The sequence below is a fragment of the Pelmatolapia mariae genome, linkage group LG12, assembly GCF_036321145.2.
Source record: "Pelmatolapia mariae isolate MD_Pm_ZW linkage group LG12, Pm_UMD_F_2, whole genome shotgun sequence".
NCBI classification, from domain to species: domain Eukaryota; kingdom Metazoa; phylum Chordata; class Actinopteri; order Cichliformes; family Cichlidae; genus Pelmatolapia; species Pelmatolapia mariae.
In genome coordinates this window covers 27,712,810-27,736,311 of record NC_086237.1, presented here as the reverse complement: position 1 = coordinate 27,736,311, position 23,502 = coordinate 27,712,810, and the positions used below count along the sequence as shown (strand labels likewise).

The 23,502-nt window shown below is 39.5% G+C and overlaps 3 protein-coding genes across 3 annotated transcripts in view; all 3 read left to right on the top strand.

The window, feature by feature from the left end:
- Window positions 1-288: 288 nt before the first annotated feature.
- Window positions 289-17,398, top strand: cbwd (COBW domain containing). Its single transcript, XM_063489196.1, has 16 exons — window positions 289-466; window positions 1,498-1,642; window positions 1,799-1,885; window positions 2,288-2,384; window positions 4,200-4,291; window positions 6,122-6,181; window positions 7,745-7,782; window positions 8,933-8,979; window positions 10,491-10,577; window positions 10,671-10,715; window positions 11,287-11,343; window positions 13,851-13,902; window positions 15,776-15,844; window positions 15,938-16,003; window positions 16,122-16,248; window positions 16,898-17,398. Exons 2-16 carry the CDS (start codon window positions 1,537-1,539, stop codon window positions 16,969-16,971), a joined length of 1,104 nt encoding a protein of 367 aa, XP_063345266.1. The 5' UTR covers window positions 289-466; window positions 1,498-1,536; the 3' UTR covers window positions 16,972-17,398.
- A 1,195-nt stretch (window positions 17,399-18,593) lies between these two features.
- Window positions 18,594-20,086, top strand: foxd5 (forkhead box D5). The gene has a single exon (XM_063490145.1). The coding sequence runs from the start codon at window positions 18,901-18,903 to the stop codon at window positions 19,945-19,947; it is 1,047 nt and encodes a 348-aa protein (XP_063346215.1). The 5' UTR covers window positions 18,594-18,900; the 3' UTR covers window positions 19,948-20,086.
- Window positions 20,087-21,086: 1,000 nt separating this feature from the next.
- The window catches only part of pgm5 (phosphoglucomutase 5), a 29,829-nt gene continuing 27,413 nt past the window's right edge, over window positions 21,087-23,502 (top strand). The window contains exons 1-2 of the mRNA XM_063489481.1: window positions 21,087-21,713; window positions 23,143-23,305. Of these exons, the coding sequence (XP_063345551.1) occupies window positions 21,456-21,713; window positions 23,143-23,305 (421 nt within the window). The 5' untranslated portion in view covers window positions 21,087-21,455. The remainder of the gene's footprint in view (window positions 21,714-23,142; window positions 23,306-23,502) is intronic.

Here is a 23,502-nt window from a genome sequence, read left to right as displayed (position 1 = left end):
TAATAGTTTCCTTTATAAAAATCTGCCCATGTGACACGCTTTGCCATAAACTGTTTTTTGTCCCCACCGTGTGGTTGTTTGCCACCATCAATCAGGACCAGGTCCGTGCAGAGAAACTGTCTCTAGAGCCGAGAGAAACCACACGTTAGCGTATTCATTTTAATGAAAAAAAGTTTTAAATGTTTAAAAAAAATTCTTTGTAATTTATTCTTTGTAATTTCCACCTTTAGCGTTTACTCTGCTTGTTGAGTTCATCGCTGGTAGCGAAAGCGGAACTGTTGTCCTTGCTTCAGGATTTGAGCGGAGTGTAGACGGTGTAACACGCTGTCTAAGCAGCAGCAGTGTAGACGAGTGCTTTTTTGATGAAACTTCAAGTGTTTGCAATTTTATGAAGAACAGCCTTTTAATTAATTCATAGCAACTCGAAGGAAGTGCGGTTGTTTCTGTTGTCGTTGTGATTCAGCAGGTAGGAGAGACAACGGTTCCTCCTCGTTATTCTTCATTATGTTATACAGGCGATTCTGGTGGCTCGTACAATTGTGGACAGATCCACTCATCATGGGCATGAATGTAGCAGTAATTTTAGATTTTTGATGATTTCTTGAAAGGGTTTTTTTTAAAATGTATTTCTTATTATTTTTTTAAGGTTGAATGATTATGCAGCATACGTTTTTAGTAACTTTAACAAAGAAGAATTGGTTGCACAAGTATGGATTTATTTTGGATTTTCTCTTATCCACACAAATATATACATACACTGACTTCAGTCTGTTAGTAAGTTGTGCTGAAGGCTCAAACCAAGGCATGCCAAGGCATGTTAACTTCTCATGAGTAATCATGGCTCATTATAAGTGTTAGAAGTGTCAGGAAACCAACAAATTTAAATAAACTGCCAATTCTGCCAAGAAGAGTAGTCAAATATAGGAACTGTGGCAGAACTTTGTTGTTGGCTAACAAAAGAATCTGGTCAAGTGCAACTTGCTAATGGGTATTTAAAAATATTAGTTTGGGTACACGTTTATTTTTAAATCTGTATGTATAATTTTTTTCCCTGTGTGGATTTGAGAAATTCCTAAATAAACTGAAACTTGTGCACCTACTTCTTGTGTTTTAAAGTAATTGGTGATGTATGTTGAACAATCATGATGAGTGTATGTAAACTTTTGATCACAACTGTATAATTCAGTGAATGTCACTTTTGCTGTTCTGGTAAAACTGTGGAGAACATTACATCTGCTGGTTTGTTTAGACTTGTAAACATTTCTCTATTATACAGTAAGTCCCTTTTTAAAAGTTTCTCATAGGCCTGTTCAGTCATGTGTTATGACACAACTGAAGAAAATGTGCCTGATTTATGTTTTTATTCATGGATTTCTTCAGCATATTGTTTAACTAATGTCATTAACCTTTTTCTCCAGATGTACTAAGTAATTATTATTATTGTTATTATTTATTGTGCATATCTTCAGCAATATGTGTTTTGTGCTTATTGGTCAGGTCAGATAAACCTTGTGCACCTAAAACATAATTTCTGGCATGATGTTGGATGAGGATGATGATTGCCCGGAGTTGGTGCCCATCGACACACAGCCTGGTCCTCCTGTAGGGCAAATACCGGTCACTATCATCACAGGCTATCTTGGTGAGCGAGATCTGTATTACAAGCGGCTTTAATGAGCTTATAAAAGAGTTATAATCTGAGACTAAGCTGCAGGGTATTGTTTACTCAGCCTGTGTTACATCATAAGTATGGTACTACTATCACTCCTTATATGTTTCTGTATTTATTTATTCATAGGTGCTGGAAAAACTACACTCCTGAACTATATCCTTACAGAACAACACAGCAAGCGGATTGCTGTCATACTAAATGAATTTGGAGAAGGTAAACCGTTAATATGCCTCAGAGAAATCAAAAGCAGGTGTTATTTTTGCCTGTTTTGTTCTGTTTTCTTGGTGACAGGTGAATGATTGTTGTTGTTATTTCCTCTGATTTTCACTAGAGGGCAGCACAGTAACAAACTTGGACTAATATACAAAAAGCCAAAGTTTTTCATCTAGTGTTTTTAAAGTTAGGAACTGCATTTGAAGTATGGCATCATTGCCTTCATTTATGTTCAGTCAAGCAGTGGACAGTTTTGTAGTTTAGCCTATTTACATTTCTGTTTTTATTAGTTTGATTGGTGTGAAAACCTCATTTATTTGACATCTTTATAGATCTTGTAAATGTTGAATGTATTGGTATAAATTTCTAGGTGTGAATTGCTCATCTTTCCTCTTCTTGCAGGCAGTGCCCTTGAGAAGTCCCTTGCAGTGAGTCAGGCAGGAGAGCTATACGAGGAGTGGCTAGAACTGAGGAACGGGTGCCTCTGCTGCTCTGTCAAGTATGTAGAGTAGCTAAAGCCCATTTAGTGTTGTGTTAGCAGTAAGAATATACATTTTGACTCATTCCTATTTCTAATAAGACATTATAATACTACTACTGTGGTAATAATTAGTGCATTTTTTATGTGAGATTGGAAAAGTATGAGATTTCTTTTCAGTGTGACAGCCATCTCCGATAAAACTCATAGTTTCACTCTGATTTTTCAGGGATATTATTATGATCAGGTGCAATTATTTTTAAACACATGTATAATTTCTGGCACTATGGGTCCCACGATGAAAAAATAAAAAAAATAATTATCCTCTCATTCACATTTTGTCAAATATAGAGGAATACTGAAGATATTGAAATATGAAATACTACAAAGAGAATCATGTCCTGAAAAAAAGTGTCTGCGAAAAAAAAATATGTTACAAATTTTGAATTTCTGAAGGTGTCGCCTTTTACATTTAACAGCATCTTAACCAGCTACATAAGATATTCATAGGAAATAATTACTAGCTATGTGCTATATGTAGTTTTTTTAGTGTGATTTCTTGCGATCATAATGTTCTTTAGACCATCAGCATGTTGTGTGGGTTTACAGTAAACAGCCCTTTTCAAGTTTCCAGCTTCATTAGTCCCAAGTTATTGCAGTCTTAGATCAGAGCCCACACCAATGCCTGCAACGTCCGGTCAGCGTCACCTTCACATAAACTTGCGAGAGGATACTCTGTGAATCATGCCTTCATCATCAAACTGTCGCAAAGAAACTGGGACATTAGACCTGTGGAAACCTGGACTTTGGTCTGATGAATTACCTTCAGTTGTGGTTTCTTTGTGAGTCACAAAGTGTGCGTTTCCGACCACAAAGCGTGAAGGAGGATGTGGGAGTGGTTTGTGCGTACAGTGAGGGTATAATTTGTGAGCATAGTTTTTTAAATAGGCTAAAACACATCTGTTGTGTCTGTAAGGCTTATTTGACCAACAGGAAGATTGAGTGCTGTATCACATGACCAGTTTGAATTATTTTATATATTTATTGTTACTTTTTGCAAAAGTATTTATTGAGAGTGACCAACATGGACAGGATTAGGAATGGGTTTTAGAGTTAGAGTTAGAGAGGTGATGCTGACATGGTTTGGAAATGTGCAGAGGAGGGATAGTAGATATGTTGGATTAAGGATATTGAATTTGTAGCTGCCAGGCAGGAGGAAAAGAGGAAGATCACTGAGAAGATTCATGGATGTAGTGAAGGAGGACATATATAGGGTTGGTGTGACAGAGGAGGATGGTAGGGTTGGGTGAGGTGTAGGCAGATGAGCTACTGTGGAGACCCCTAAAGGGAAAAACCTAAAGAAGAAGAAAAAGAAGTGATATATGTTTCATATATTTTATATTTGAACTTACATAAAATTATGAATGTAGGATGTAAGGTATCTAGTATTGCTCTATAACAGGGGTGTCCAGTGAATTTTCCCAGTTGGCCTCCGTTGGGGCCTGATCAGAGCATCTTATCAGTGGCAGTTTATAAAAAGATAAAATGACTATTGAGCAGAACTGAGTTCCCCATTTTTGGTGTGGCCCTCCACAGCAAAACCCAGTTTCTCATGTGGCCTCCACTGCTCTGTAATGTAGAGACGATTGAAAATATATATAGAAAAAAAACTTAAATGAGCGGGTATTCAGTCCTTGATTTTGGCTGTTTTGTCACATAAGAGTTTGTATTGTTTTTTTCTTGGATAAGACGATAGGATGTAAGTTGGCAAGTTAATTTTAAGCTGTCTTTAGTTATTGGTCATTGGATTTTTGTTTTTTTGTTTTTGTTTTTTAGGGACAATGGTCTCAAAGCCATTGAAAACCTGATGGAGAAGAAAGGAAAGTTTGACTACATCTTGTTAGAAACCACTGGACTTGCTGATCCAGGTAACATACTTTTTTATTTTTTTGGATAAGTTAGAATATGTTGAGCATATATGTGTGTTTGTTTGTAGCTGATTTTAATCTGCAGCACAGGCAGCAAACATTCAGTTATTTGCTGGTTCTGTGAAACCTCAGTCACCAGCTGTTCCACCAGGTGGTGTGTGTGGGCTGGAAGCAGTGAGGTGACTTGGTTTTTACAGCCCAACACACACACACACACACACACACACACACACACACACACACACACACACACACACACACACACACACAGAGATGACATGTCATAAACGTCACATCTTACTTTTTCGCAGTCTCTGTGTCTGCCAGTCGGTTATTGATTGATTTTTAGCATAAATCTTGAATTCACAATTTCAGATGCTAAGTTTTGTATCCTGAATGTTAGAAAAAGTTGAACACACCAATTAAAGTTTTTCAAGTCATCCCTGCTTACAGTTAAAGATTGGTGTAAACTAGAATCAACCAGGGATGATGGTTGATTCTAGTGTCTTGGCCAACTCGGGCCTATCTCTGCGGTTTTTGTTCTTCCTGTGCTTGCATGGGTTTCCTCTGGCTTGCACAGATTTATTCTGTGTTTGAATGCACTGTTTGCATGTATGGTTAAATATGGCTTTGGTCAGTAAGGCTAGAGTAGTGCTAAATTAATGTCAGTCTACTTCTAGTACTGTTTTGACAGGCTAAACGATCTGTTTTAGTGAGATAAAATTCTTGCCTAGAAGTTTTAAAATGTGGACAACCTTATTGACATACTGTTAAAAATTCATCGTATTTCCACTGTGGACTTGATGTAATTGTTTATCTCATATAAAATTAACCAGGGCCACTAACTATCTGGCACTTAGATAGTAAACATAACGTGAACCATAATTCTTTATTTAGGTTTCTGTATCGTTATGGTAACAGTGTCTCTCTCTGCCTTGCTACACCACATCCCCTTCCTGATGCAACCCCAATTGAACCAGCTTCTTCTGCTTGCCGAGCAAATGTATTAACCACTTCACTAAGACATTTACTAGGGATATTCATCACAAGTTTACCATTTTATAACTAACTGCTGTGATGGTATTGCTATCCATTCATTGCTTAGGCTTGAATCACAAAATCAGTGTTAGGCTATAACAAGGCGAGTGCTATAACATTTGGGATGTGCCACTAAATGACAGGTGTCAGGAGCTAATGGCCTACACAAAAGACAGAACCAACTGAGCACGCTCAGAGTGGGTCTAGGGCTCGCGTCTCTGCCATGTCATTGGCTTGTTACGGACGAGGACAGGTCTGTCATTGGCTCTGGCAGTGCTGTCAGTCATAAAGACTCCCAAGGGGATTATCTCATTTCTTTCGAGAAGAGGCTGGATGAGTTATGTGAAACATGCCACTCAAAAACAGTGTTTTCATTACACGTCCATCAAATATTTACAATGTTTTCTTATTCTGGCCTGGCACTTAGACAAAGGGAGCTATGTGAACAAGCGGTGGCTGGCATGGTAACAGAGGGTCTTGTAATAACCACGTCCTCAGGAAAATAGAAACAAGTCAAATGTACGAGGAGGACAGGAACAACTGAAGGCTTCAGATATTGTTTTTGTTTTTATAACACAGACAAAAAATGCATGAAAGGTTTGTGAGAATAATTAAAGTGTTTACTACATATTTCATGGTTCTTTTGTTCAAATAAAAGACGTACTATTAAGATGTCTTGGATCTGGGGAAACTGTGATAGCTAAAGTATTTTCAAATAAATCAGAAAGAAAATAGTAAGTGGAGCCCTTGGTATCAGACACTTTGCATTTAACATACTGACTCCTCCGACAGGAGCTGTGGCCTCCATGTTCTGGGTTGATGCAGAGCTTGGCAGCGACATCTATCTGGACGGTAAGAGATATGTAATGTTGTGAGTTTGTACTTTTGCGCTTTTGCTGTGTGTGTCAGGTTTTTTGACTTTGCAGCTGTAAAGTCCATCACACATCTACTTAATATGTAGAGATAAACAGAGATAATGGCATCTTTGGTGAGGCGTGAAATCACATTTCAAATGTTTACGTTTTATTGCATCCTTCTCTGGTTGCGTGCACATCTTGTAAGTCTTTCCATATGAATGTGTTTGCCTTTATTGTGTTTGTAAAGACGGCGGATTAAAAGTATAAAGCAACAGTTTAAAAAACAAATAGTTTAAGAAACGTATTATTCATCAGATGCATGCACACTTGCGTCATGTAAGGTAAATGTGAAAGCCTCCACTCTTAACACTCTTTATCAGTTGCTTTCATTGTTATGTACTGCTGCACGTGTTTCTGCTATGTGAAACTCCGTCCCAAATGGAGCTTGGGACGGACACAGACACACACACACAGAGAACTGCAAACAGCTGACGTTTGTGTCTGGATTTCTTTCTCTTTTGGTGCTCATGTAAACAGCCTTTAACTACACTAACACTTTGCTTTAGTTAAAAATTGTTCTGAATTTTATTAATTGCAACTTTTTCACTGCAGAGTTGATTAATTTGAAAATCCCAGTACAGATCGTGTTATTCTATACAAATAACATGATAATAGTGGTGTCAGTATAAAGATCCTAATGTAAACTCTGGTGTGTTTACTTAAGCTTCTCTGGTCCCTTATGTGTATAAATACTACTACTACTATCTGTTCTGTACCATTAAAACAAAATTTGAACAGAATTAAAATATTCTTAAGGGCTAAAATTTAGTTTTCTGTTTTGGGCCTGTGAAGCTCAAATTGCAGAATAAATTTGATTTTAAAAAACATTATTACACTTGCTTAAATTCGGCTTGTTTTTTTTGTAGCGATGACGTACATTCGACAAAAGTATTGGGCCACACCTTTTAATCCTTGAATTCTAGTCTTCTCGGTTCTATTTTCAAAAGTATATAAATATATGCGGTCTGCCTTTACAAACATTAGTGAAAGAATGGGTCGTTCTAAGAAGCGCACTGAATTCATTCATTCATATGTGGTGTTATTGCAAAGTGGAACTGTTTAACAACCACAGCAACTCATCTACCAACTGGCAGCAGGTCAGCGAGTGCTGAGGTGGATGCAGCCTCAATAACTGACATTAACATCAGCATGAAACCTGTGCACTGGGAGCTTCACGGCATGGGTTTTCACGGGTGAGCAGTTCCTGTAGGTGTTATATTTGGGTGGAGCTGTACTTTTGTCCATGTAGTGTATCTGACTTGGCCAAATTGTGTCTACTTTAAATGGTACCTTGGTTCTCACGCTCAATACTCAGCTGTCTACTCTGTTGTTACAGGCTATGAGACCAAAAGTGTTCTCTAAATAATTCAGACAAAGTAGCTCAGACAGACAAAACCAAACACCAAAAGGCAGCTGCTGTACAGAGAGGGCAAGCACAAGTTGTGGTTTCGCCTTTAACTCACTAATCCTCAATATGTGGTGTTTTTGTCCCTCCTAGGCATCGTCACTGTCATTGATGCCAAGTATGGACTGCAGGTTTGTGTTGTGTACTTTTGAGTAGTTTTGAGATGTTTAGTATTAAAATAATTACTCAAGAGAGACGAGATGTTCAAGAAACGGTCTGCAGTTGAGATTTTGAACTGTTTAATAAGTTCACTTTGAATTGTGGGGACATTCTGATTGATCTTTCACATACTGAATAATTAATATTAGGAAGAAAATAACTGTTAGTTGTAGTCTTGACCATGTCAGTCAGCTTCAGTGCAAATTCACAGTATTGGTTTCTGAGCAGTATCTAAACTCATTTAGTGACTTTTTGGTGCTAAACTTATGCAGTTGTTTGTTAACCTGCAGTAAACAGCAATAGATATGCAGTCACATCCTGCCCCCTTTGTGCTACTTAAAAGGAGTGGGGCAAGTGACATCTAGATAATGGGCTCTAATTTGAAGGTGTCATACTCACTGAGGTGACACATTTCATGGCCTAGGCGCTGTCCTCTCCTCAAAGGCAACGTGAAGAAAATCCTGACAGAAAGACAGGGGATTTAAATCTTAGTGAAAGAGTAATGGATATCAGAGATGTGACCATGTAATAGGAATGTCACATCCACTCACCTGTCTCTCCTTTCATCTATCTCATCAAATATCTGTCTGTCCAAAAATATATCTAAATCTATCTGCCCCTGACTTTTCAGTCCCAGTAGAGAGGATGTCAGATAAAAGCAGCAATTGGTCATTCTATTAGGTTTTATTTAATACATTTTTTGTCATTCAGTCCTCTAGAGACAAAGCTGTGGTGATTCAGCCGATGACAGATTAATGTCAGACTGGCACTAAGGGTCAAGACCCAGATTAACACCTCCTGCTCTCCCTGTTATTACATATTAAACTGTTTTGGAAAATGCAGCACCCCCAGTGCGGTCTTTTGTGTCCCATCCAGCAAGAACGGGACACAAAAGAAAATGGAAAGTGATCTCCCGTGGTTCCATGTGTTAAGAAAATCACTTAATTTGCAGATATTAAACGCAGGCCTTTCTTATCTATCTCAGTTTCACATTTTTGTACATATTAGCTATTCTGATTCTTGAAAGAACGCGTAAAGCATGAGCAATGCAGCCCCTTTAAATTCTTATTATTATTTGTCATTTTGACGTTGCATTTGTAACTTATCTCCACTTTTTGTTAGCAACTAGCAGAGGAAAAAGCAGATGGACTTGTCAATGAAGCAGCCAGGTAAGTTGGCTGTATTTTTTTTTTAAATAATTTCTTTGGAAGCAGGAGCCATTTATTGTCTTTGCAAAGCTATGCTAACAAACTTTATAATTACTGTGCAGACATGAATAGGGTGGATTTCCCAAAATTACAGACAGAACCAACCGCACAGTATCGCCATCATCAAGCTTTTATGACTCAATGTGGACTCTGCTCTCGTCGCGGCTCTGTGTTTGTCTCCCAGCTTGTGTCTTACAGCAGCTGTGTGCTGTTGTCGTTGAACAAATATGCTGATGACAAAAGAGCAGTTGCGTGACCTTTTGCATCCTTTGTCTTGGCTTGTGTATTCACCTCTAAACTAAACAGTGCTCAAGTCTCACTTGAGTTTGCTGTGCATTTCACGTTGCTACACATTAAGACTTACTAATACATGCCCATGCTACTGTATTATTTAACCTCTTTTTTCCGCTGGAAAATTGACACACTTAATCACAATGAAAAGAGGTGCGGTAGATGGTTGCCAGTCATGTATAACTTAACTTTTGTGGTTGTCAGTGTCGGTTTTATTTCTGTTGCACACTTGAAAGCAACAAGGTTGGTCAAAGTGCTTTGCAAGTAAGTTTCAAACAAACAAGATAAAACCACATATCAATAAAATAAAACAAACAAAACCAGTCAAACTGACTAAAAACAAGTTGGAAAAAACCAAACAAATGCCACAGCATAAAACACCTGATGGAAAAATGAGCTTGAAAATGCCAAGGTAAAAACATTCATTTTAAGATGGGATTTAAAAGACTTTTATGTAGACAATATGAGTATCAAGTGGCTGTTCCAGAGTACAGGGGCTGTGGATGAAAGCCCGATATCTCGACTAGATGTTCTAAATGCTGTTTTAGGATTATATAAGTCGAGCAGCTTGGTTAAGAAGTAGCACCAAAAGTGAGTAAAAGAATCCTAAAATCTATTCAAAAATGGACAGGGCCCTGTGTAAACCTGCTAAGACTGGAGTTATGTGATCATGTTAAAGAGATGTGCAGCAATATTTAGGACTAACTGGAAGCAAAGGAGAGATTAATGTGTGCACAATCAAATTACAGAGAGTTGCAGTAGTTTAATCCAGAGGTGATGATGCAATGATAAGTTGGAGGAAGTTGAGATTTTACTTTGGCAATTTGAGATAACTAATAAGAACTGGTCTTAACAACTGTGTTCACTTGCTTCTCTAATATAAAATAAACCGACTAAAAACTTCTGTAGATGTACATCAAATATTAATGTTGTGAAAGGTGTTGCAGGTGCATAAATACTAGAAATGCTCTTTTAGCCAGTTGCCAGGCAAGATCATGACTGCGTAATATCTGATTATAGATAAGAACCTTCATGGGACTGAGGTGTACCTGTGTGTCAGGTTTTTTACACTTCTTTGTGGGTTTTGTTTTGTTTTTTTGTCCGTTGTTGGTGTCATAGAAAATTTAAAGTGCGTGTTCACTTGTCACATAAACTCAGCGTTGTCTTTATTATCCTTTCAGACAGATTGCTGTTGCTGACTTGACCATTATCAACAAAACAGACTTGGTGACGGAGGAGGAACTAAAGGAAGTCAAAGACACTGTCAGGTCAGCATCCAATATTTTGTCCTGCTTGTCATCTCCCTATTTAGGTGTCTGTAGAGTGGATATGTGTAAAGTTTATGGTTTCTCTGACTTCAGGTCTATAAATGGGCTCGTCAAGATCATAGAAACCCAAAGATCAAGGTAAGTGGTAAGGTATAGGGAATCATGTTGTGAGAAAGGGTTAAGTGGCTTCTCTGTGGCCTGGTCCCCTGCTGTGTTTGGTGTGACTCCTGCTCAGATCTTTGTGTCAAAGATAAAGCTGTTCAGACGTGACTTGCACATGTACAAACACAAACTGCTGTGACCTGAGTAAACACCAAACCCCTGAGTGGTGTCCAGTTTCCCACAAGGCTTTGCTCTCTGACCCCAGGTCTGCATATGTGCGAATGCGCATGCATCCAAATATGTGTGCGCACGCACCCTGCTGTGCGTTATTGAACCCAGGTAGCATCTGGCTAACACAAGCATAACTCCTTCAGAGTTCAGAACTGGGTGAGCAGATGAAAGACGCCATGCAGCGAGGGGTTAATCGAAGAAACATTGTCAAAACTTTTGGGGGTTTTGTGCCTAATTCAGCTGACTTGGTTACTTTGTTTTAGAAAAGTTTAAATGTCTGGCTTGATTTATTGATTTATTACTCAACTTGGTGTGGATTTTAAATTAAACTAAAATAAATAAATAAAATAAAGTAACTGGTGATCTTTGTCTGCAGGGTTGATCTCTCTGAAGTGTTGGATCTGCATTCTTTCGACAGTAAGGACGGAGCAAAGTGAGTCAGTTTAATCTAACTCAAGTTATTATTGAAAGCCAAACATAACATCAATGTAGATAATTGGTACACGTGTAAGTGCTGCATGATTATTGACATCCTCATATGAAGAAACAGATTTTCAAAATAAAGCTTAAACTAAAGATGATACAAATATTTGTATTGAGGTGTTTAAGGCATGTTACTGAGAATAAGAACTGATATGAAACCCTAAAGAAATTCAAGAAAATATTTTGACATAAAAACATTTCAGAGCTGAAATCTTTCTTTGGCACTTTATTAATGCATTGTCCAGTTTATGTACTGCTCACTACTTATATCTGTTGTCCTCATCTCAAAAACTTGCAGTCCAAAGATAAAAACATAATAATTTTGATTCCACTGATGGCCTCTGCTGCTACTTTGAACTGTCTACCCAGCAGTCCTGATACCATGGTGACCATGTTTCTCCCTAATTAACAGACTCTTTTATTGAGCATCCCTCTGTTACACCACAGGATGATCATCACATTGTATCCCCTGTAGAATTCCATTATAATGAAAAGAATCGGTGTTCATCCCTTCATGTGAATGTGTTAAAGCTCTCTTACATGCCCCGAGTCACTGTCTCTGGGCCAGCTGCAGAGGATTAGAGCTGTGTGTGTCCATTGGCTCCCGAGGAGTTTCCCTTGTCCCAAAAGATAGCTCCTTTCCCCCTGCCTTTGAGATGACGGGCCCCGCCTCCCTTCAATCCCATGCTGGCTGTTTGAAGCGGCCCCCCGCCGCTCAGCCTGTGTGGTACTAACAGCACGCAGGGCTCAAGCAGCTGGACACAACATTTAGCCTCCTTGTGAGGTCAGGGAGAAGTGGGGGCACAAGGGCTGTAGTTTGTTTGGAAGTGTTGGTGGGTGTTCTGTAGGATTTAATTGGCATTTCTAAAGCCTTTGCAAGTCTGTTTAGAGTTGTAATTAAGCACAGCATACATTGCATTATACTTTGAGATCAAACGCAAAGAAGAAATCTCTAAAGTCCACTTCTTTTCTGTAGAAGATTAGGAGGAAACAGATAAAAGTCATCAGTAGGGTCAAGCACATTTGTAGTTGGTTAACCTTTATTTAATAATGAAGGCCATAATGATAATGTTTTTTGCAATAGGCAGTAATACATAAAAGTGAACATACCACAAAATCTGAATTAAACTTTGCAGCTTTCGAGACAACGAAGATGGTTCCAAGCATGTTTCCAGATGCCATTTTTAGATAGAAGCTTAAACCTGCCTGGCTGGTTAACCTCAAAAACAAAGCAGTGGCTTCTTATGAGCTCAGCATCAGTGTTTGATTGTTATTGATCACTCCTGACCAACTTTGGAGGAAAAAGTGAATTCTTTTTTCTGCTTGTTTTTTTTTTTTTTTTTTTTTTAATGAAATGAAATAATTCCAGGTATAGAAGCAAACTTCATAACTTGTGCTTCATCTTAAAGTCCAATGAGGGGATCCCACTGTCCACAGTAGGAAGCACTGCAATAAGCAATAAACCCCTGAATAACTGTTACCAATTTAAAATAATAACAGTGTGAGATCAACACAAACAGGTTCTTAGATGTCCCGCGACGTCAGCTATCAGAGAAGAGGACACACAGTACAAAAATAGTAGAGGCAGTTCCAAAGGCACAAAATGTAATTGGTGGTCTAACATAACATAATATGCAAAGAGTATACATATATAATTAGATTTTTTATTTTTTTATTTTGCTTCTGTACCTCACTGCAGTGGGCTTTAAGTCAAAACAATGGGGTTAAACTATTGCATGAACTGTTTTATGAATTATAGATATTATTATCCACAATCTCCCATTTTCAGAGGCTCAAATGTAATTGGACAAAGAAATATTTTTTTAAGTAATTTCTTTTTAAAATTTTATTTAAAGAACACTTTTTTTTGTAGTCAATAACTCCCAACACTGTTTCTCCCCGTGCTCTGCTAAGCTTTTACTGCAGCTGCCTTCAGTTGCCGCTCATTTGTGGATTTTTCTGCCTTCAGCAGCTCTGGATGCTCTGTTAGGTTGAAACCAGGTTACTGACATGCACTTTGGACCTCATATATAGAGTTCCAGTGTACAGTTACCAAATACCAAAGTTCATCACTTAGAATCATCTTCAGATCTTTTAGCTGCTTAATCTGTCATGAAATAATAAGAAAACAGGTCTCACCTGGCTGTGAAACTACTTGACAGTCCAATTATGTTTAAGCCTCTGAAAAACAGGAGGCTGTGTAAAAAAATAAAAGAAAATGTCTGTAATTCCTAAATAGTTCATGATGTAGTTTTGTTATACCCTTTGAATAAACGCTGAAAGTCTGCACTTCAACCATTTCATTTAAAATCCAATGGGGTGGCGTACAGAGGCAAAACTGCAAATACTCTACTGTAATATTTTAAAAATGAGGTTGATTTACTTTATCTGTTTTTATCTGATTATCTGAGTGTCACAAAAAATCTATGTAAAACCATAATTTCTCTTATCTCGAAGTCTTGCAGAGAAGCTCCAGCTTGTCAAACCTACAAGAGCACATCTTGACAAGGTATTGTCTTTTTCAGTTGATTTATTTCCTGTTCTTGAGCTTTGTGCACCACTGGGAGTTTTTCTTGTTTTGTTTGCTAATTTATTTCAACACATCATTTCCTACGGGATAAAGAGGGCTTCATTGTCCTCGGGCTAAAACTCTGCCCTGCATTCCCCTGGGCTGTCTCACTGTAGTGAAAAATCCCTCCCTGCAATGCTTTTTGTGATTAGATCAACTTGAGGCTTTTGATGTTTTTTATGACATTTTAAACAAACCCTGACTGAGTCATACACAACTTAACATTCACAACTGACAGACTTGCAGTACTGAGCAAAAGTTTAAAGTCGTTCTTTGTTTCTTTATATTTTGGTAGGAAAATGTGGAATAGGTGCAGTGATTTGTTGAATCATGCACGTAAATACAATGTTTCCACATTACTTCAGTAATATTGAGGTCCGGGCTCTGGGGAGGCCAGTCCAAGACTAATGGTGTTCTAGTGTGTGTTTTTCTATCCATGTATGCTTTTACTGGACTGCCAGTGTGTTTGGGATCACTGTCATGCTGAAAAAATGAAGCTGTTGCCGATCAGATACTTTCCAGATGGTATTGCATGGTGGATCAAACTCTCACTGTACTTTCCTGCATTTGTAATTCCATCAATTTTGACATGATGCCCAACACCACTGGCTGAAAAGTAGCTCCAAACCATGAGAGAGCCTCCATCGTGTAAACACTCACTGTTGTACCTCTCTGCTGACCTCTGCCTTATACACTGATGAGAATTTGTACCAAAGCTTCATCACGCCATCAGACCTGTCGCCACTTGTTTTTCAACCCAGTTCTTTCTATTTGGCACACAACAGCCGTTTGCAACCCTTTTAGAAAGCCTGAAGAACTAAATATATAGAGAACTTGAGGGTCGCTCAAGAATTTTACACAATATTGTGTGTTGACTGGATGATCACGACACTGGCAAGAATCTTCTCTGCGTTTTGTGGCGTTATAGTTGTTTAAACAGAATCCATTATGAATCCAGGACGTTGGATATGAATACAAAATATAAAGTGTAACTCTAATCACAAAATTGTCTCTTGAGCTGATTTATTTTCATACTAAACATTATTTGGCAAAACTTTGTTTCTTCCAGGATTAGTTTCACATGGATATGCTCATCAGTTAATAGATCGTATGCCTCCTTTAAGCAATTAGGTCTCTTTCTGTTGTCACTTGTGTTTTATACCCATGAACTTTTATCACAGGATGAGGAGAGATTAGGGTTATTTGTGTGGGTAAATCACAGCATTGTTGTCTTTTTCTCTCAGGTTTCCTTTCCCGCATGAAGCTCAACAGACACACTCTCAATCCCCTCCACCTCTTCTCCCCCCATGTTGCTCTTTTCATGTAAATGAGAATGCTCTTATTCTGTTGTTATACTAAAAGACAAGGAAGTATATAACTTTAACACTTTGACACAAAACCCCTCAAATATCTGCAAAGTGCCCTTTAAATGCTGTAAGGAAGTATGGAGGGGAGGGACTGTGTTTCTGTGTGTGAGAGAGAGGAAAAAGAGAGGGGGGGATGATAAAAAAAGGACTGTGGAGCTGGGTTTCAGGTGCCACGTGGGGTCGTGTTGTTTCTCACGTTCATTTACAAAGTCATCAGTTTGGCTGCTAGAAAAACACTTCTTTTGTTTAGCTTTCATTACGACTTTGCTAGTTTCAGTAAACTGAAAATTGATGTGAATTTGTGTTTGAAGTAAATCCCATCAGTTCTGCTCAGGGCACAAACGTATAGAAACCAAGCATGTTTGAAGTATATACTTTTAATTTTAAAAGTAGTAATACTTTTCTAATTATATATTTTATTTTGATATTGTATGTTGTATCCTCAGAGTATTTTAACTGTGACGTTTGAAATTGCTGGGGATTTGTCTGAGGACGCCTTGAACGCCTTCATCCAGGTGAACACGCTCTTCATCATTCATATCTCTGCTGTTATTGCTAATTATATCCAAAACAGCAACGCCCTTTGAATTTATTTTCCTCCGTTTCAGGATCTGCTGTGGGAAAAGATTTTCTGTAACAAAGAAGGGCAGCCGATGAGCGTCATCCGCTTAAAGGTACAGCACAACACAATAGACACCCCGGTGGCGGCAGTGATCAATAATGTCAGCCTTATTAACCACTGTAATCAGTTTCAAATGTGTGGTTAATGTGTCACTGGTGTGTTTTTTACAGGGCATAGTGTCGTTTGCGGATAAAGGCCACCAAGTGATGCTGCAGGGGGTTCACGAGCTGTACGAGCTGAATGAGACGCAACAGCTCTGGGAGGAGAACCCGCGAATAAACCGGCTTGTCTTTATAGGTGAAGACGCACACACACTTTTTTGTGTTTATGCACCTCGTTCCACTCTGGAACAGTATCACACTCCAGCTGTGTTTAGCTGACTCTGTGGATTGCTTTGAAAAGCTGTAAAAACAACTTTGTTGATGTTGAGACTTTTGCTCATAGAAACTATTTTTACTCTACCGGTTTACTTTATTCTGTGTTGTAACGTGATTTTGTATTAACAGCACTTTAATTTACTGTGATTCCTCCTACTTTTGATTTATTTATCTCTATTTTGTTGTAAAGCACTTTGACTGCATATCACTGAAAAACACAATTTTTGCTTGCTTACTACTTAAAATTCAGCATGTTGCATTAAACGATTAAAATGGTCTTTTGTTATAGATTTTTAAATCATTCTCTGTGCCAGTATTGACTACATGGAGATAGTTTACTAACATTTATTCACCATTATAAAATTGTTTTTCTGGTTATAAAAAAAATCATAAATTTTCTTTGCATCCTAGTTTTCTGTCTAGCTTACTTATTGGTCATTAATAACCAAAAGACGTTACTGTAAATGGAGGCATTTTATCTGCAGGGGAAAAAAAAATCCTACACATTTCATATCTGTGTGTGGCCAAACTTTATTAAAATGCACTTTGGTCTCCACTTTGTTTTGCAGGAAGGAACTTGGACAAGGACATTCTGCAGGAAAAGTTTGTTTCTACAGTGGTACTCGGCTCAGAGAAAAATTAGCTTCAAGCCCTTTTTTCCTCTTCACTTCAGATTTTGACTCTGGAGCAAAAGCTTTGGCACCGGCCGTCCTGTGATTGTCGTTCAGACTCCTTTTCTACATGAAGATTTGGTCGATCAGAGGGCGGATAAAGTGTTTAGGCACTAGTGTCCATCACAGCCTGCTTTAAAAGCTACGTTAGGAAGGAGTTGTAGATTCTGACCCTGAAAATTTACCCAAAACAAGTCCAGTAATTTAATTAATCCATTGCATTTTTAGAAAGTGGGATTAATAAAATAAACATATTTACAAAGTTAGGAGCCAACCCAGCAATACAGATGCTCTGCCACTTGGGGAATGGATGGTACTTGAAGTGGTTCTACCTATGTTTCCCACTTTGAATATGTGGATTTTAAATTATTCAAAATAAACGTTTGTTTTTCTTCTGAAGGATGTATTCTACTGATTTCCTGATAAACCTACTCAAAACAATTGTTTTTCATCAGTTTCCTAATAAAATAGCATCACTGCTTGTAAATATTGTTCTGAATAGATAAATGTAAGTAGCACGGTTTTCTTTAAATTAATTTCCTTTTCAAAAAATACACTGTGTCATTTATTTTCTTTTGAATAATGCAGTTATTTGACAATACTGTGAGGGGCGCACCTCACAGTATTGTCAAATAATAGCGCTTGCAGCTTTAGTTGATGATTGTAACACTTGACAAATTCGCCCTTGACAAATACAGCTACTTGACGAATACAGCTACTCTATTTTTATTTTTTTATTTTTGGTATTTGTTACTTAAGCCTTCATTGATACAGGTATGTGAGAACCATCTCTTGCGCACACAGTAGGTCCTGTCAGGTGAGGAAATGGGTGGAGTTTCCCCAACTTAGTCATTTGCAATGGAGATGCTACAGCAGCGCTGTTTTAGCACATGTCTGATGTCGGCCAGGTTTGCTTTAAGAACGGCTTTGCATTACATTTGTCGCGATTGTAAAACCGAAGTGCGCGCAAACACAAAGCGCACCGTGCAGCTGTGCCGTTTCCGACTGCGATTCTGATGCTGATGGCCTCGTTAAGGCGACTGCTGGAGCTTTTCTTAACTGGCTGCGGGAAGCCCTACCATGGCCATTTTCATGGTCAAACCACCCACGGGCATCCAGAGGTGGCAAACTAAACGAACCCACAGGGGGTTCCGAGTGAGAAAGCCTTGATTTCTTATCACGTGCTAGGCCTGGTGTTAAAATTCTCAAGACCACCCCCCCCCCCCCCCCACACACACACACACCACTCTGCTGCTGTGCGATTTGTAATATAAAATGTAAGTTTTAACTTGTTATTTGTTTCTTAGAACAAGACAGTTACAGGTCAATGCAGACTCAAAGGTTTCGATACCGGCAACCATAAAGCGAAAAAGAAACCCCAAACCCAACAACTAATAAATCGGATGCAATGTTTTTTGTATAAGTGTGTATGTGTGTGTGTGTGTGTGTGTGTGTGTGTGTGTGTGTGTGTGTGTGTGTGTGCGCGCGCGCGCGCGCAATTTTACTCGTCTCCGGTTCCAGGATTTGTATAACTGAAATAAAACGCGTAATAAACACAATAATAACATACTGGCACCGTGGTGTTTCTATGTATTGTGTGAATAGGCCTTACGCACATCAGGACCACGCAATCCCCCCCTTCCTCATTTGTTTGCTTGCCGGGGCTCCCCGCGGTGTAAGGCTACTCTGATAGGTCTAGAGGGTTAATGGGACTGGCCTGCAGGGCAGCAGCTTACTAGGATATAAAGCCACAGCTCTCATCACGATAGCACAAGAAGTATCAATAGATGCGCTTTTACGCACATTCGAGGGGCCTGTTGGTTTTTACGCACGGCAAACCATTAAGGCCTCTTTGGCACAGTTGAGTTTTTACGCGTTTGTGAGAAATCTTAGGTGTGACCATGACTCTCTCAAGTGAATTTGAAGCTTCACAACATGCCGGATTGCCTATACAAGAGGATGCGATTGACATAGTAGGCGAGGATGTCCACTATCGAAATGAGTGCTCTACGGGTTCCTCAGCAGAATCTGGTGCGGAATTTGACTCTTCAGAACCAGAATCGTCGGGGGAAAGCGAGAACAGTTTCTGCGCAGACGCACCGTCGTCAAGGAAAGCCCAGAGCAGCTTGGTAAAGCCCCCGTACTCCTACATTGCTCTCATCACCATGGCTATCCTGCAGAGCCCGCTGAAGAAGCTGACGCTTAGTGGCATATGTGACTTCATTAGCAACAAGTTTCCCTACTACAGAGACAAGTTTCCCGCTTGGCAGAACTCGATCAGGCACAACCTCTCCCTTAACGACTGTTTCATCAAGATTCCGAGGGAGCCCGGAAACCCGGGAAAGGGAAACTACTGGTCTCTGGACCCTGCTTCGGAGGACATGTTCGACAACGGCAGTTTCCTTCGCCGGAGGAAACGGTTCAAGAGAAACCAGCCCGAGTTCGGCAAAGACGGACTGATGTTTTATTCCAGCTTGAACTGCTACCGGCCGTACGGACACCCATATAGCATAACTGGCCAGGTAAGCCCCACGGCTGCCTCTTCTGTGCGTTACATGCCCCTGCAGGAAAGCATCGTGATGCCTTCCTCTTCCTACCACCTCCTACCACAACCCCTGAACAGCCACGGAAAGTGCGTTGGGCCTAAAGACTTCAGAGCTCAGCTTTGCGCAGCAGAATCAGCTGAGCCGAAGTCCGGCCCACAGGCAAAGTGCTCCTTCAGCATCGACAGCATCATGAGCAGACCCTCTTCTATCAGTCAGCACAACTCAAATCCACAGCAAGGCCCGCACGGTGCTCTCGGTTACGGTCAACTCATGCCTGGCCCTGCTGCCTGTTTGGTTCCGACCCTCTTGCAGCCTTCAAGGAATCAGTTCTGCCCTCCTCCCATCCTGAGCACTGCTCCTTTTATAAACGAGCACCTCAGACTGTCGTACCCTCGTTGCTGAACCCTTTGAAAACACTTTACAGTGTCTGTATGTTTGGCGTAGCTCATTTCTTAAAGAAATGTTTTTTTTACTGCATGATATTTATGTGCGTTATGTCTGTAAATAAGATGTGTTGTAATATATTTGTCAAGGTTGCTTCAGGGGAAAACTTCGTCAATGTGAATGTGTTTTTTTTTATTAAGTAACGTGGCAAAATAAAATGAATATGTGGGAAACGATTGCAAGTTTTGTTATAATTTGAGTCAGTGCACAGTGCTCGTAAGAGCTGTAGGTGGATTTACTCAGAGCAGAAATCATTGTTTGTGTGTAAGTTTGAAAAACACTTAGATTTTCTATATTTTCTGTAGTCTTTATTTAATATTTATACGTGAAGTACAGGTGATGCCAAACATTTATTTTAGCTACAGCAAAAATGACTTACTATAATTTAACTGACAGTATTTACCGTAAGGGTTCAACATTGTGTTGGCCTGCTTCCTCTTGATCAACTGAACTCACTTCAGTCTACAGGCTACAAGAACGATGACAAAAATCAGATTTTATTAAAGTAAGTCAATGTCAAATTATAAAAACACATTTCCAACCAGGAAATGAATAAAAGTTATACAAACGCAGGTCTTAAACTCGCACTGGTCATTGCTGATTAAATAATGAAACTCACTCAAATGAGAGTTAATCAGAAGGTTTTAGAAATCTGTATCTCTAATTGGTACTCTCACATTTACGTGTTTCATCAAGTATACAAAATAATAATAATGATAATTAAAAGTCACGTTTTCCATTCTGCCTCAAGGTCGCACTGTTTCCAAAATATTGGAGCAGATGTTAGCGCACTGAAGTTGGTCCGTGTTATGGGATGGGCTACTTAAGAATTTACAGAACACACAGAATTCAAGATCTATCAAAACATTTTCAATTCAGAAAATAATAACAATTAAATAAAAACGGGACACTTTGATACTTCTAGATTTCTGTAACTGACGACCTGTGGGTTAGTGTGAAAAGCACACACACACACACACACAGGCGTGTCCGGTTGCAGACCGGTGCCGACACAATTCCCTTTTGCCATCAGTCAGATGTCTATTTTTGGCCGGAGGCTCAGCTGATTGTGAGTCTTGACGAGCCCTCCCCTCCCTGATTTTTTTTCTTCATAGTCAGTTGTTCAGGCTTATTAGAAGAGGGAGTTGTCCGCCAGCAGAGGAGGAGAGTGCTGGTGGCTGCTTAGCTCAGCCAGTACTATAGGATGCGACTCCTGGCTTGGGTCGAGGTGAAAACATTTTTGATTGGCTGTTTCTTGTCACTATAGCCACTTCGTCCCTGTGTGGGACTGCTATCACCGCTTTTTTCCTCGACGGGGGGGAAACAACCTTTACTTCACTCTAGACTGACAAGTTGCATCTTTGAGCTGTTACTATCGAACTTACTTTTTTACTCAGTGGTGTAAAATCCTACAAAAAACAAACAAACAAAAAACTCCACCAAACTTGCTTGATCGGTTAAGGAGGATGGAGACGAGCCCGATCCCGGTGGTGACGGTCCAAACCGCCCCCTTCGAGGACCAGCGGCCCGGTACCAATGGACTGCGGAGGAAGACTGCGGTGTTCGAGGGGAAGAAAAACTACTTGCAGAACTACATCCAGAGCGTGCTGTCCTCCATCGACCTGCGGGACCGACAGGGTTGCACCATGGTGGTGGGCAGCGACGGCCGCTACTTCAGCCGAGCTGCCATCGAGGTGATAGTGCAAATGGCAGCTGCCAACGGGGTAAGAATAGGGCGACCACCAGTGTCATGCATTTGTTCCTCTCTGTCAGTATGTAGGAGTCACTTGTAACTAGCAGTAATGTCACTGTTCTGCTCTGCGTTGGTGTAAGAGTTACTACAAGCAGGCTTAAACGCTTTTAGAAAAACATTCTTGTTGCAATGGAAGACCAGCGGGTTCATAAACGGAATAATTATTACACTTTACCAACAAGTTCAGGATGTTAATGTGGCCTATGGCTTCTTTTGACCTGCACATACATTTAAATCATTAACTGGTCTGGGTAATTTAGGGTCATCAGAGGTTATTCTGCTACTTCTGGTGGGACTTTGGGAGTTTTATAATAAATCAGAATTGTGCAGTTGCTTATAGTTGTTTCACGTTTGCAGTAATTGTTGATACTGATACATACAAACCTGCTGAATTGTATTTAACAAGTCAGCTGCAAATAGGTTAAAATAAGAAGACAAAGTGAGGCACTGCGGAGGAAAATCCCTGCAGCTCTTAGGCTGAGAGATCTTTGCAGTTGGCTTGGAAAAGTTCCAAAGGAAAATTGGAAAGGAATATAATTTGTGTTTGAGATCAGTGCGTTTTAAAAAAAAATCTTTCTGCTTGTCCAGCCAAATGTCTTCTGGTGTCAGCCTTATCAGCACTTCCATCCATCCTGCTCTATTTTCCTGCCTACGTCTGCCCCCCACCACCGCCAACACACTGCCCACACCTCTGTGTTCAATCTATCAAGGGCTAAGTCTACATGCTGGGGATCCCCTGTCATACTGGAAGGAAAAGAACCAGAAGGATAATAGAAACACTTGCCAACTACCCACCCAGTGCATGTGCTATCCTTCTCAACACTGGTTACTGAGAAGATTCCATTTGTTAGGGCTTTCCCTCACTTTCTGATCTGTCCTTTATATACACATGCAACATCCCGGATGTTTAGAGGATGCCAGGAGAGCAAATTCCTCTCCAGTGAGGACAATTTTATTTAGAGAAGCTGGTATGCAGGAGAATTATGTTGGTGGTATTACCACTTTAGTATAAATAGAGGCGTAGTTCTGTTATTTAGGCATCCTTCTAGGGGGAGATCAGTTGCCTTTTAAAGCAGGCAGCCAATTAGTCGCCTGCAGAATGACAAGATTCTTTGGGACAGGAAGCTTTCGGTCCACTTTTTGCTGTGATTTTTAACTTTTTGAGATCAGGAGAGAAACAAATGGATTGGATTTTAAAAAAAATTCAAAGCATATGTTTGATTGAAAATGGAACAAAAATATTTAACTTTTTTTACAAATATGTTGCATTCTGTTTTTATAAAGCATTATGACTCTTTTTGAAACACAAAGATATTATATTATATTATGATTTTAGACCAGGTGATATCTGCAATGATATGAAACCATTATTGCTTCTCACTAATATTGGTGATGCACAGATTGGTCGTCTGGTAATTGGCCACAGTGGGCTCCTGTCCACCCCTGCGGTTTCCTGCATCATCAGGAAGATCAAGGCCATTGGAGGGATTATCCTTACGGCAAGTCACAATCCTGGAGGCCCTGGAGGAGACTTTGGAATCAAGTTCAATGTGGCAAATGGAGGTGAGGATTTAGAAAATATATTTGCGTTTCCATCTGACTCTTATTTAGAAATTTTAAAGTCAAAAATAGAAGTTTGAGACAATTTGATTTTTTTTTTAAATATTTTGAGGAAAAAATTAATGCTAATGTTACAACTTGGCTCCTAGGCCATGATATAAAATGGAGTGTGATATCAGAATTGACAAATACAGGTGATT